Genomic DNA, 13,407 nt, shown 5'->3' with positions numbered 1-13,407 from the left:
CGGGGGGAGGGGTGAAACGTAATTGGGCTGAGGGGGGTGGATCGGGATCTGGAGATGTTGAAGATTCTAGGGGATTTCTATTTAAATTTTTTGCAATGTTCGATCTTTCGATTATCGCAGATTTAAAAGAGAGATTTGGCAGATCTAAAACGCAACAAAATTGATATTTTAGGGTCACAAGTTCTGAGGTGATAAAACTGGTGCCAAAAGTGGTGGTGATGGAAGCTAAGGAAATATTACACGCACGGACGAAATTTTATTTAAAAAAAGTAGATAATTCTAAACTAAAAATTCCACTGAATTTCGGTTGAAAAATTCTGCAGTCTTTCAGCGCTTTTTTTAATAGAAAATATCAGTAGAATTCCATTTCTCTGTACATCTTATTCTATTCAGATGTTTTCTGTAGAAATTCCTTTTCTCAAATTTTCTATTTGTTTTTAACTTGATTTTTCTAATGAAAAGAAAATGGAAGAGTGAAAAAATTTGGGAAATTCATGTCGAGGAATTTCTACGGAAAGTTCCTCAGACAAAGTTCCTTGAAAAATCGTTTTTATAAAAAAAAATTCTATTGAATTTCTACGTGAAAAAACTTGGGAGCAGAAATCCAGTAAAATTCTCTAGGTTTCAACTCAAATTTTTTTCGTCCGTGTACAGACACTCGTTTTTAATTCAACATGCGAACCGTCCAGACACTTCATTGCAAATATCGCTCGAATGAATAAATAAATAATTTAATAATGAATACGAGTTGCTAAAACAATAGAGTCAAGCAGTAGTGAACGACACAAACGACATATCCACCAATTCCTTGGAACTGGAATGAAAGTTCAATGAAATAAAATGCAAATAGAGAGAAAATTAATATTTAACTGCAGAGTCAATGCGTCTCGAGAATTAAAAAAATATAGAGCAAGGTAATTTAGTGGGTAAAAGGCGAGATACTTACTGATCACTTCTAGCTGTAAGATCATAACATCTGCATTTATTGTTTTCGACTTAACTTTAATTATTTAATGAATAGAGGGGGAAAATGCAATGCCATGTATTTTTGTTTATTCGGTGGAAAAGGGCGTAAATCAACTAGATCGAACCCACAGGGTCATTATCAAGGAGATTGGCTCGACTTTTCAATGATAATTATTTTTTTGTGTTTAATGTGAAAATTTCTTGTTTCACTGAGAATTCAAGGAAATGCACAAGTTTTTAGTTTAGTTTTTAAATAATTTCTGTGGATTTTCGTGGAATAATTGAACTGAAATTGTGAATTCTCAGTGATGAAATCACGTGGGAGGGGAAGTGATGGTGAGGATGAAAAATTTGGAAATTGTTTCAAAAATAATTTTGGAGGTAAAGAATTTAACTGAAGAATTTTCTGAATAGAGGTCGGTTGCATTTTTTGTAAAGATTTTTATGAGATTGAAAAGATGTTTTTTTTTATAAATCTATTAATTCCTGAGATATTTGTTGAAAAATCCATTCACTATTCTTTTTATATTACTATTTAGATTGTAGATTGGCTATTTTCTTCAATGAAGTGCTTTCCCAAATTTTATTTTCTTATTTATAAGAAAGGAATGTTTAACAAAATAATAAATCTGTGCGAAATGTAATTTGAATAATTTAAAACAAAATTTTGCGCAATTTAATTGACAAATCCTCTCTATCACTTCCCCAAACATTACGTCAAATCGATGTATCACCCACTTTCGCTCTAATTTATAAAAAAAATAACTCAACGCAATTAAGTGCCAAAATCAGGTGACAAGAAATTTCGCCACGTCTTCAATATCGCAAGAAATTGTTTTTATTTCAATATTTAAATGCTTTTACGCTCAGGGTTGGTAAGAATCCACTCATTATCATTTGTATAAAGACAAGGCCCCTTTATGAAGATTGTGCATTTGTTCAATTAGTGTTAACTATATATTTTTTATGTATTTAATGTTTTTTGGGTAAAAACCACTCGGAAAATCACATCTCACATTTGTCTATTGTTTAGAATTTTTCGTCAACATTCGGTCTGGCCCGACGTATCTTCATTAATTGTTTATTGTTGTGAATGAATAATTGGTTAATTTTCCACTTCAATTGTTGCTCAGCCAGTGGAGTATTGCCAACTCTGTATTTTAATCGCTAATAATTTTTTAGTTACAAAATCTTACAATTCTTAGTGCGTTCGGTACAGTACAAGAATAATGGACTAAAAAACATTTTTTAATGATATTTTTCATGATATTGAATAATTGTAATGAAATTAATTCTTCATTTATTGGTGGTAATTCAAATCATCCGCTCATTAATGCATGTAAACTATGAAAAATGAATTTATACGTTCGTATTACAAATAAATAAGTGATGTATTTTGTATAATAAAAAAAATTGCGCAGATACATGAGTCCTGACATGAGATTAATAAATAAAAGTTGAAGAATTTTGAACAGAAGTGAGGGTGGGGTCCATTCTATTAGTCCCGTTTGTCCACTGTTGGTTACAAAATTTTATCTTTCGGTTGTAACTATTTATTTCTTTGTAAATTCAGATCTTGTATTGCGTCTGCGATCCTTTCTTAGTCTCTATATCAAAAATATGTTGTCACTCATTCTGTACGACTACTTTTCTGTTTATATTATTGAATTTCGGGTTTTTAATGCCAAAACGGTGATAACAAAATGGGATTTTTTCTAGTTGTTTCTCTTTTTCTGTTGCAAAATTCTAACGATCAGTTCTGGCTATTTTTTTTTTTCAGGATAATTAATGATTATAATTGAAAAATGTGGAATTGCCAAGGGAATTGAATCATAAATAGTTTGTGAAGTGAATTCAACATTTTTGTTCATTTTTCTAAAATTAATTTTCTCTTTTTCTGGAAAATTATTTATTTATTTTTTCTGTCATTTGTAAATCCCTTTATTAATTATGATAACTATGATAAAATGAATGGAATTTCCAACCAGACGTTAATGAGAAATAAAAAAGTATCCACTTCACAATTGAAAATAATCTCGAAAAAACATCAAGCAAGACATGATTTGCATAAAAAATTCTTCCTCTCCACCTTTTCTTCCTGAATATAAAAAAAAAATCTGAGTAATCCTGAAACATTCCCAATAGTCGAGGGAATTGAATAATAAATATTTTGTGAAGTGAATTCAATATTTTTGTTCATTTTTCTAAAATTAATTTTCTCTTTTTTCTGGAGAATTATTTATTTATTTTTTCTGCCGTTTGTATCCCTTTATTAATTATGATAACTATGATAAAATGAATGGAATTTCCAACCAGACGTTAATGAGAAATAAAAAAGTATCCACTTCACAATTGAAAATAATCTCGATAAAACATCAAGCAAGACATGATTTGCATAAAAAATTCTTCCTCTCCACCTTATCTTCCTGAATATCGAAAAAAAATTTGAGTATTCCTGAAACATTCCCAATCAAACCTAAACTCGATAAATAGCCATCGATGAATTGTCCACCGACTAATGAAGCATACGCGCAGTTAATGGGAAGACTATGTCCTAGTTAATTGATAAATTTCTGCAATTTCATCGTCCAATCAATTACATTATCAACGTATTTATATTTTCATAAATCGATTAATTACGATCCCACGTAATCATACATGTGGCTTTGAAAAATTGAATTGAATTTATCAAAGATAGTTCAAATATCCGATAAAAAATACGAATAATCGATTGAATGGTGGGTTTTCAATGCAAAAAAAAATGTAAAAATGATATTACAAGTATGCCAAATAATGCAAATAATAAAAGAAGTCTGGCTCAGCGAAAACAAAGATTCACTTGAATTCAATAAAAAAGCATTCAAAAGGACTCAATCAAACGAAAATCGGGAGCTCGAATGACACAAGTGTCGAGTGAATCCCTTTTAGTCATGTCCCCTATAATTACGACACAGCAGAAGCAAAAAATACGCAACGATTTACGTAAAAATGGCGTGAAAGAAGACTAGTATGTTAGTAATAAAAAAAAATCATAAAAAATCAGCCCAAAAAATTTGAACTATCAGTTGTTAAACTCCCACTCGGTCTCATTACCCCCTAAACATTTTTCTCTCGCTCTCTATTCACTGTATAACTCTATAAGAATAGTGTATTCAACAATAACTACATTTAATTAACATAAAAAAGAATTGAGTATAGTTGTTGTCTCCTTCATTTTTTCTACTGTTTGGCGTTAATGGAAATGGGGAGACACGTGATTATTGAGATGTCAAACATTGTCTTTGAAATATTGCGAAAAAAGATCAGAAAAAAATTTGCTCTTGAATGAATTCAGATTAATGTTTTTTAAATTTAGAATTCCATTCTAAATTGATTTAGTTTCTTCATTCATGTGAACAAAATTAATTTTAAAAAATTGTATTTTCTGTAAAATCGTATTGATTTGGACATTAAAAAAAAGTAATTGTTGTTTCTGATAAAAGAATTAATTTATGAGAACTAAATGGACTTAAAAAATGAAAAATTGATATTTTCTGTAAAATCGTATTGATTTGAAAATTAAAAAAAAAAGGAATTGTTTTTTCTGACAAAAGAATTAATTTATGAGAACTAGATGCATTCAAAAAATGAAAAATTAGTATTTCCTGCAAAATCGCACTGATTTGAATGTTAAAAAATAAATAATTGTTCTTTTAAGCAAGAGAATCACCGTAATTTTTCCTATCAATGAAATTATCTCCTCATTTCAATTAACAACATCAATAGTCCTGTAAAATAATTTACATTCGCGACGTGAGGCTATCGGCTAGTATCGGAAAATTTCTCCCCCCGAATTTCCTGGATAGTCCCCAGGAAGAAATGCTAAGTAGAAGCCCAGAAACAGAGGAAGAATATTCAGATAAAATCAACGGGCAGGGGAGGGTGGGGCGAACTGGACACTTTTGACTTTTTTTTAAATTTTCATGACTCAGGAACAAATTTATCAGCAAAAACCATTGTCTTATCGATGGAAAAAAATTATTCCTCTTCATTGAAAAAAAACTCAAGTGTCCATTTTGCCTCATTAGCCCCTAATTACCCAAGAAATTCGAGGGAAAAAAATGCATTACTGAGTTAAAGATCTAATCAATATTATACAACTGTACACCCCCATTTGTATCTCTCGTTTTGTCGTTCTATCACAAAAAATAACCACAGTGTTAGAAATTCTGCTGGCGCTTTCTCTTTGTATCCATTGCATCGAGAATCGGTTGCCTCTTTGTTTGATACCTTCTGCGTAGCTCATCGATCTCTCGCTCCATCTCTGCGTCGAGGCTTGCCATGCGTTGCTGGAGCTCCTCGTATGACAGGAATTTCAACTGGAAAATATGATGAAAAATTGTTTTTTACTATGAATTTTAACGAAAATATTTTTTCATCAATTTCTCACTTGGGGATAATTTAATAAATTATTTACTTAATTTATTTACTCAATTTGAATTATTTAAACTCATTGAAATTATTAAAAAATTACTGAAATACTTTTTTCATTCATTTTTTCTTCAAGCAATTTGCATAGAAAAAGTCATCTTAGTTTTCGAGGAATATCTCGGAACCTAAGAGAAATACCGAAATTGTCGTAATAACCTTTTTTGTAGTACTAAATTCCCTCCACAAAAAAGGTCATATTAAAAATTCTGCTATCTCCTCCCGATTCCAAGATATTCCCTGAAAACTGGCAAAACGCCAAACTCGACTCGAACCTTGCACCCCTAGCTCCTGAACACTTTCCAAAATAAATTTAGAAGACGATAAAACTATTTATATTCAAAAACTATCCCTTTAAATTATTTCAACTCATTAAAATTATTAAAAAAACTACTGAAATCCTTTTTTCATTCATTTTTTCTTCAAGCAATTTGCATAGAAAAACTCATCTTAGTTTTCGAGGAATATCTCGGAACCTAAGAGAAATACCGAAATTGTCGTAATAACCTTTTTTGTAGTACTGAATTCCCTCTACAAAAAATGTCATATCAAAAATTTTGCTATCTCCCCCCGATTCCAAGATATTCCCTGAAAACTGGCAAAACGTCAAACTCGACTCGAACCTTTCACCCCTAGCTCCTAAACAGTCTTTCCAAAATAAATTTAGAAGACGATAAAACTTTTTATATTCAAAAACTATCCCTTTAAATTATTTCAACTCATTAAAATGATTTAAAAAACTACTGAAATCCTTTTTCATTCATTTTTTCTTCAAGCAATTTGCATAGAAAAAGTCATCTTAGTTTTCGAGGAATATCTCGGAACCTAAGAGAAATACCGAAATTGTCGTAATAACCTTTTTTGTAGTACTAAATTCCCTCTACAAAAAATGTCATATCAAAAATTCTGCTATCTCCCCCCGATTCCAAGATATTCCCTGAAAACTGTCAAAACGTCAAACTCGACTCGAACCTTTCACCCCTAGCTCCTGAACCTTTTCCAAAATAAATGAAGAAGTCACCAAAAAAACAATCTCCACTCACAAAATCGAAATCCCGTTCAGTGAAGGCATTCTGAAACTTGGATATGTTGTTGTGCTGCTGTTCAGGGACAGGATGTGAGATCTGATTGAGTTGCAGTTGGAGATGGCTCTGAAACCTCTGTGCCTCAGTGGTGGGTATCTGCTCGACTTTGTGGCCGTCCTCAGTGTGAAGAATCTGCCCATTGCCCTTGACGATCTCCGGGGCCTCCTTCTTGTCGAAGTGATCGAGAAAGAGTGGTCGGTACTTCTTCCCCGACTCGACAGAGCCAGTGTTGTGCCTCTTCATAGTGGCCTCAGTGTCGGTGTCGCTGTTGATGACCATCGTCCCGAGGTCCAGAATGCCGGACACGAGTGTCCCAGTGTCCGGGAGGTCGTGACTGGGCACCAGAGTCCCGGGGTCCTCGGGCAGTGGCTTCATGGTGCCACTGCAGTCGTCCTCGTCCGAGTCGTCGGCGTTCGTCTGGCCCTTTATGGCGACGTTATTGATGACGTGGGTACGGTGGGCACTTTGCTTCTCCCTTATGTCGTGCGCCTCGGCGATCATCATGCTGAGGATGTTGGGCTGCTTGGCGGCCCCTATGAACTCGTGGTTGAGGAGCTCAGTGGCTGTCGCTCGCTCCTCGGGATTCTTCACCAGACAACCGCTGACGAAGTCGATGAACTCGGGACTCCACTGGTCTGGCTCGCGAAAACTCGGCGGGGGCTTCGTCGGGATCATGAAGATCGCGCGCATCGGGTGAATGTCGCCGTAGGGGGGCTTGCCCTCCGCCATCTCCAGGGCTGTTATCCCCAGGGACCAGATGTCCGCCACGCAGTCGTAGCCGATCTCTTGGATCACCTCCGGCGCCATCCAGAAGGGAGTTCCTATCACTGTGTTCCTCTTTGCCATTGTGTCCTTTCAACGGGGAGACGGGGTCAATTCGGAAAATCCAGCGAATTTAGTCATTCTCTTTTTTCTTTTTTTCAGTTTAAGTGGGAAACGAAAGGGTCGATCATTTTAAGCGAGGAAATTTTACGGAAAACGGAAAATGGAATAATTAGGGTGTCGAGGAAAAGGGAATTCTATTGACTTTTTTCTGTAAAATATTTTTCGTTGAACATTTTTATAATGAAATCGTATCACTGTGTTCCTCTTTGCCATTGTGTCCTTTCAACGGGGAGACGGGGTCAATTCGGAAAATCCAGCGAATTTAGTCATTCTCTTTTTTCTTTTTTTCAGTTTAAGTGGGAAACGAAAGGGTCGATCATTTTAAGCGAGGAAATTTTACGGAAAACGGAAAATGGAATAATTAGGCCGTCGGGGAAAGGGAATTCTATTGACTTTTTTCTGTAAAATATTTTTTGTTGAACATTTTTATAATGGAATCCTATTGATAATTTTAAGCGAGGAAATTTTATGGAAAATAGAATAATTAAATTATTGAGAAAAAGGGAATGCTATTGACTTTTTTCTGTAAACTATTTTTCGTTGAACATTTTTATAATGAAAAACGCACTGTTGAGCTGCGGAATCATCTTTTGCAGTTTGCTCAACCATTTTCAATCAAGATTGTAGTTAAATTGCGTGAAAAAAATTTGGAACAATGATGAATATTTAGCGTCATTCAATTTACATTTTACACAAAATTATTATGTTTTTGATATTCGTTGTTTATAAATGAATAATTGAAATTGTTTAAACTTTTGAAAATCTTATTTTTTAGGCATGAAATCGATTTCTGGTAAAATTTTGAATATGAATAAATTTGTTATGATTCCAAGGGAATGATTTTTATGGTGGAAAATTGATTGTTTATCAATTATTTCTGGAACGAAAATTGCAATTTTTACATTTTTTCAATTTTCCTCCAAAAGTAAACTTTCTGATGTTTTTCTCAGAGTTTGAAAAGTTTTTCCAACGGTTCAATATCCAGATTCAAGTACAGATCTGCAAAGTTTAAGTAATAGAATCATTGTAAAATGTCTGGAAAAAAATAGCCAAAGTGGATATTCTTAAACTAAAAACTTTTCTCTATAAGACATCGGCTTCTACAAAAAAAAATTTGCATTCCCCCAAAATCGATTTGTTAACAGGATAATTTAATGAAAAAAGATATGTAGATTACCCCTTCTTGCAAAATAATTTGAATTCTTCTTCTTATAAATCGAGAATTATCTTCGCTACTGAATTAATTTTTCATTCTGGTACTCACTGTGAGCTGGCCAGCAACACCAAAATCCGCGAGCTTGGCGTGCCCCTCGTTATTGAGCAAAATATTTCCAGCCTTTATGTCTCTGTGAATTTTACGCCTCAAATGGAGGTACTCGAGGCCCTTCAGTGTGTCACAGAGGATCGTCGCTATCTCATCCTCCTGGAGGGTTTTCTTTCTTAATCTCATGATGTCACTCACTGAACCAGCTCCACAGTACTCCATAACAATCTTTAATCATGAAAAATCGAGATCAAGACACAAGAATTGATGTACGAATTAATTTTCACAAGAATTATCATTCCCTTTCAAAAATCAAATTTTTTGTAACAAAAATTAATCTTGAAAATTGATAAATTAATGAATTGATTAATTGATGAATTAATGAGTCAATTAATTCATCAATTTAACGAATTGCTTAATAATTTTGATTTGAGAAGAAGTGTAAATTTTTTTTACCTAAAGATTAATTTTGAGACATTAGGGGACGGTGGGGCAAAATGAAACAGCAAGAAAATCTTGTGATCTAAGGGAGATAGGACGATTTTCATGAAAACCTTTTTTGTAGAGAATTTTACAAGCTACAAAAAAGGTCCTCTTCAAAAATGTCCTATCTCCTTTAGATGACGAGATTTTCCCACTGTTTCATTTTGCCCCGTGTTTCATTTTGCCCCATGCTCCCCTAATAAACAAAAATTAATTTTGGGACATTAACAAACAAAAATTAATTTTGAGAATTAATAAATTAATGAATTAATTCATCAATTTAACGAATTAATTAATAATTTCGATTTGAAAAAAAAAATGTAAAATTTTTTTACCCAAAGATTAATTTTGGGACAGTAATAAACAAAAATTAATTTTGAGAATTAATGAATTAATGAATCAATGAATTAATAAATTAGTGAATTAATGAATTGATGAATGAATGAATGAATTAATGAACTAATTCATCAATTTAACCAATTAATTAATAATTTTGATTGGAAAAAAAGTGAAAAAATTTTTTACCCAAAGATCAGTATTTTTGAAGTAACTCCCATAATATTTAACGACATAGGGGGAATCACATTGTTGCATTATCGATATTTCCTTGATGATCTCCTGAAGATCTGTGTCAACAGGCACTTGTTTAATAGCAAGTACCTGTCCGCTCTCCTTGTGAAGTGCTTTGTAAACGGATCCATAGGAACTAAAAATATCATCAATGATCAGTGCCCACTGTTATCACTGCTAATTCTTCTGAATTAATGGAATGAAAATGATTACCCCTCTCCCAGCTTGCAAATTATGTCGAAGACCTCCTCCGGCTGACGAGTCAAGCTCTCCTCCGATAGTTTCTTCAATTCGCTGCGGGAAGTCATAGGAATTAATTAATGGGGATCGTTAGGAGTTTGTGGCCATGTCGGCTCGTTCACTCTCGGTTTAATCGGTTTCTAATGAAGTCTGATATTCATCGAGGGAATTTTAACCGTTTTTAGAGTTGAAAGTGAGGAAAATACTGCTGGGGTAATTTGGAGGGCAATCGATGGGGTATTTTTGGGATGAGCGGCCGCTACTCGGTGCTAAGAATGTTCAGGATCAATCTTGGAATTTATTAGTCTATCATTAGGGCAATTGTTGACAGAGAACGTGACGAGAATGTAAACATCGGGGGAGGAGGGCAAAGCTAATCGTCTTTAATCGCCGATAACTCGAGATCGGCTGAGTGAAATTGAATGACTTTTCTTTTGTTTTGAAGGTATTTTCGGGAACTTTAAAATGAGATGTGAGTCGCCTGAATCGGATCGTTAGAACGAGAGATATTGAACATTTAATATGGACTATTTTATCTGAGTCTTCTCAAAACGTTAAAAAAATTGTTTCTTTTTTTTATTATTCAGTTTTGATCATTTTTGTGGTATCTTCAATTGTAATTGGAGGAACAATCATGAGAGGTATATATTGGATTATTTATCTTGCAAAATTGAAATGAGAGGCCTGGAAAATGTAAAAAAAATCAATTTTCATTTTGGAAAGTTTTTTTATCAATAACTTGGGATTGGCTCAGTAAAATACAATTATTTTTCTTTAATTTCAAATGGAGTAGAAAATATTGAACATATAAATGGATTTATTTTCCTCTATTCTCTTCAAAACACAAAAATCTTTTTGGAGTAATTTATTTCTCTCAATAATTCCCATAAATTTCGTGATATTTTTTGTTTCAATTAAATGAACAATGATTCCAGTCACATAATTATTAATATTTATCTCAAAGAGTCTAAATTAAATAAAAGAATTTAAAGGAATTTCATTTGTCATTTTGGAGCAATTTTTTTTTTTATTTCTCATCAACGATGTGGGAATTTTTCACAGAAAAATGATTGAATTCAGAAAGAAATGATGATTGGGCAGAAGGTTAACAAAGACAACGATAAACCAGATGATTTGGCTGAGACCTGGGCTCCGAAAAAAAATTCCCAATTTTCCCCCAAACTTAAAATTAAATGAACCCCCCGAAAAGCTTAATTAGACCAGCGAAAGTACCTTTTGGAAGACATCTTCCTCTATTTCAATCACCGTGATACCCTGATCGTGATAAAAAAAATGAATAAAAAAATAATACACACTTCCCCGTATTTACACGCCGACGTGGGGAAAATAATCACAGAACATAGAGCACTGTCACGAAAAAATTGCAATCACCAATTAAACCATAAACAACGAGTCATTGACGTTTCTATCACATTATCTCCTCATAACATTGTTGAGAAATTATTTTTTCGAATTGAAAGAAAAATATTGGATTTCAATGTAACCAAAAAACTGAAATATTGAAAACATCGACCATCGAGTCCATTGTAGATGGCATCTCGCGATTTTGTCCTATTCATTTATCTCCATCCATTCCACGTTCAGCTGCGCATGCGCAGGAGCATTGTTGTGGAGGTAAAGATGAGTTTACAATGGGATTTAAGAATCGGTTTAGCCAATCGCTGATGACAGAGGGTTAGAAGAAATTTGAAAAATTCTGGGAGTATTTTTTTTCAATTTTAAATTGACGGGTGGAACTTTTTTCTATTTCAGACAAATGATTGAGTTTTGGTTTATATGGTTGGCGAATCTACTTCCTCACGATTCCTAAAAAAATGGAATAACTAAAAAATAGAGTATTACATTTTTTTTTTCAAATTAATAGATGAATTCAACTCCAATCAATGTCGAAAATGGACAAAAAAATCCGTGAAAAAGTCAAATAATTGTTTTCGTGTTTGTAAATTCGCCTTCACCCCTTAAACCGCCAAAACCCCACTCTGCCCCCTCAATCGACCAAACCGCTGCTCCCCCCTATCCCCACCCCCCCGCCGCCGTGAACCGCCCTTCCACCACCTGAGAAAGAGCAACAGGCCATTAGAATGATTCATCTTTTGGTGTTCCACGGAGAGAAAAAGACTAATTCCTTATGAAATCCTAGAAATGTTCTTAAAATCCTGAATAGTCCTCTAAAGTGATTTCGAAAAAAAAATCTGTAAAATTAACACATTCAACTTCAGTAAATGGCCATGTATACCCAAAAATTGACAAAAAATCCGTGAAAAATTGAAATAACCGTCTTTCCCATTGTAAACCCGCCTTGACCCTTCAAACCGCCAAAACGCCGCCCCCCTCGCCCTTCAAACCGCTGCTCCCCTCCGTCCCTCCCCCACCGCCGACATGCCTCACCTCTTCAAACCAAAAAATATAATCTTAAAAAAATTCCAAAATTAACACACGAATTCACCTCCAACAAATGTCCACTTCCCCCTGAAAATCCCCAAAAAATCCCTGAAAAATTCAAACAACCGTCATCCCATTGTAAACCCGCCTTGACCCCTCGGACCGCCAAAACCCCCCTCTGCCCCTCAGCCCGCGAAACCGCTCCTCCCCATCCCTCCCCCACTGCCGATATGCCACACCTCACAACACCAAAAAATATAATCTTAAAGAAATTCCAGAATTAACACACGAATTCACCTCCAACAAATGTCCCCTTCCCCCTGAAAATCCCCAAAAAATCCCTGACAAATTCAAACAACCGTCATCCCATTGTAAACCCGCCTTGACCCATCGGACCGCCAAAACCCCCCTCAGCCCGCGAAACCGCTCCCCCCCCATCCCTCCCCCACTGCCGACATGCCACACCTCTCCACACCAAAAAATATAATCTTAAAAAAATTCCAAAATTAACACACGAATGCACCTCCAATAAATGTCTATTTGCCCCTCAAAATTGCTGAAAAAATCCGTGAAAAATTGAAGTAACCGACTTTCCCATTGCAAACCCGCCTTGACCCTTCAAACCGCCAAAACGCCGCCCCCCTCGCCCCTCAAACCGCTGCTCAACCCCCCCTTCCCTCCCCCACCGCCGACATGCCACACCTCTCCACACCAAAAAATATAATTTTAAAGAAATTCCAAAATTAACACACGAATTCACCTCCAATAAATGTCCCCTTCCCCCTGAAAATCCCCAAAAAATCCGTGAAAAATTCAAACAACCGCCATCCCATTGTAAACCCGCCTTGACCCCTCGCACCGCCAAACCCCACTCTGCCCCCCAGCCCTCGAACCGCTGCTCCCCCCGCCTCCCCCTCCAAGGAAAGAGCAACAGGCCACCAACCAGCCTCACCTTTTGGTGTTTCACAAAGCGAAAAAGATAGAAAATAAAACAAGTAAGAGGCATGCATGGAGTTGTTGTCGGTTGGTCGACCGAGCGCGGAG

At 35.0% G+C, this 13,407-nt stretch overlaps 2 protein-coding genes across 2 annotated transcripts in view; one reads left to right on the top strand and one right to left on the bottom strand.

Moving 5' to 3' along the window:
* The window catches only part of LOC107046109 (sorting nexin-17), a 3,357-nt gene extending 3,170 nt beyond the window's left edge, over positions 1–187 (top strand). The window contains exon 4 of the mRNA XM_015268620.1: positions 173–187. Within this exon, the coding sequence (XP_015124106.1) occupies positions 173–187 (15 nt within the window). The remainder of the gene's footprint in view (positions 1–172) is intronic.
* A 4,810-nt stretch (positions 188–4,997) lies between these two features.
* On the bottom strand, positions 4,998–10,028 carry LOC107046115 (serine/threonine-protein kinase hippo). Its single transcript, XM_015268628.1, has 5 exons — positions 9,934–10,028; positions 9,676–9,856; positions 8,668–8,895; positions 6,477–7,370; positions 4,998–5,324 (listed from the first exon to the last, which is right to left on the bottom strand). Exons 1-5 carry the CDS (start codon positions 10,026–10,028, stop codon positions 5,166–5,168), a joined length of 1,557 nt encoding a protein of 518 aa, XP_015124114.1. The 3' UTR covers positions 4,998–5,165.
* Between the last annotated feature and the right edge of the window lie 3,379 nt (positions 10,029–13,407).

This window comes from Diachasma alloeum, unplaced genomic scaffold, assembly GCF_001412515.2.
Source record: "Diachasma alloeum isolate Michigan unplaced genomic scaffold, Dall2.0 Dall_scaffold_01205, whole genome shotgun sequence".
NCBI classification, from domain to species: Eukaryota; Metazoa; Arthropoda; class Insecta; order Hymenoptera; family Braconidae; genus Diachasma; species Diachasma alloeum.
This window is presented reverse-complemented; position numbering and strand designations above follow the sequence as displayed.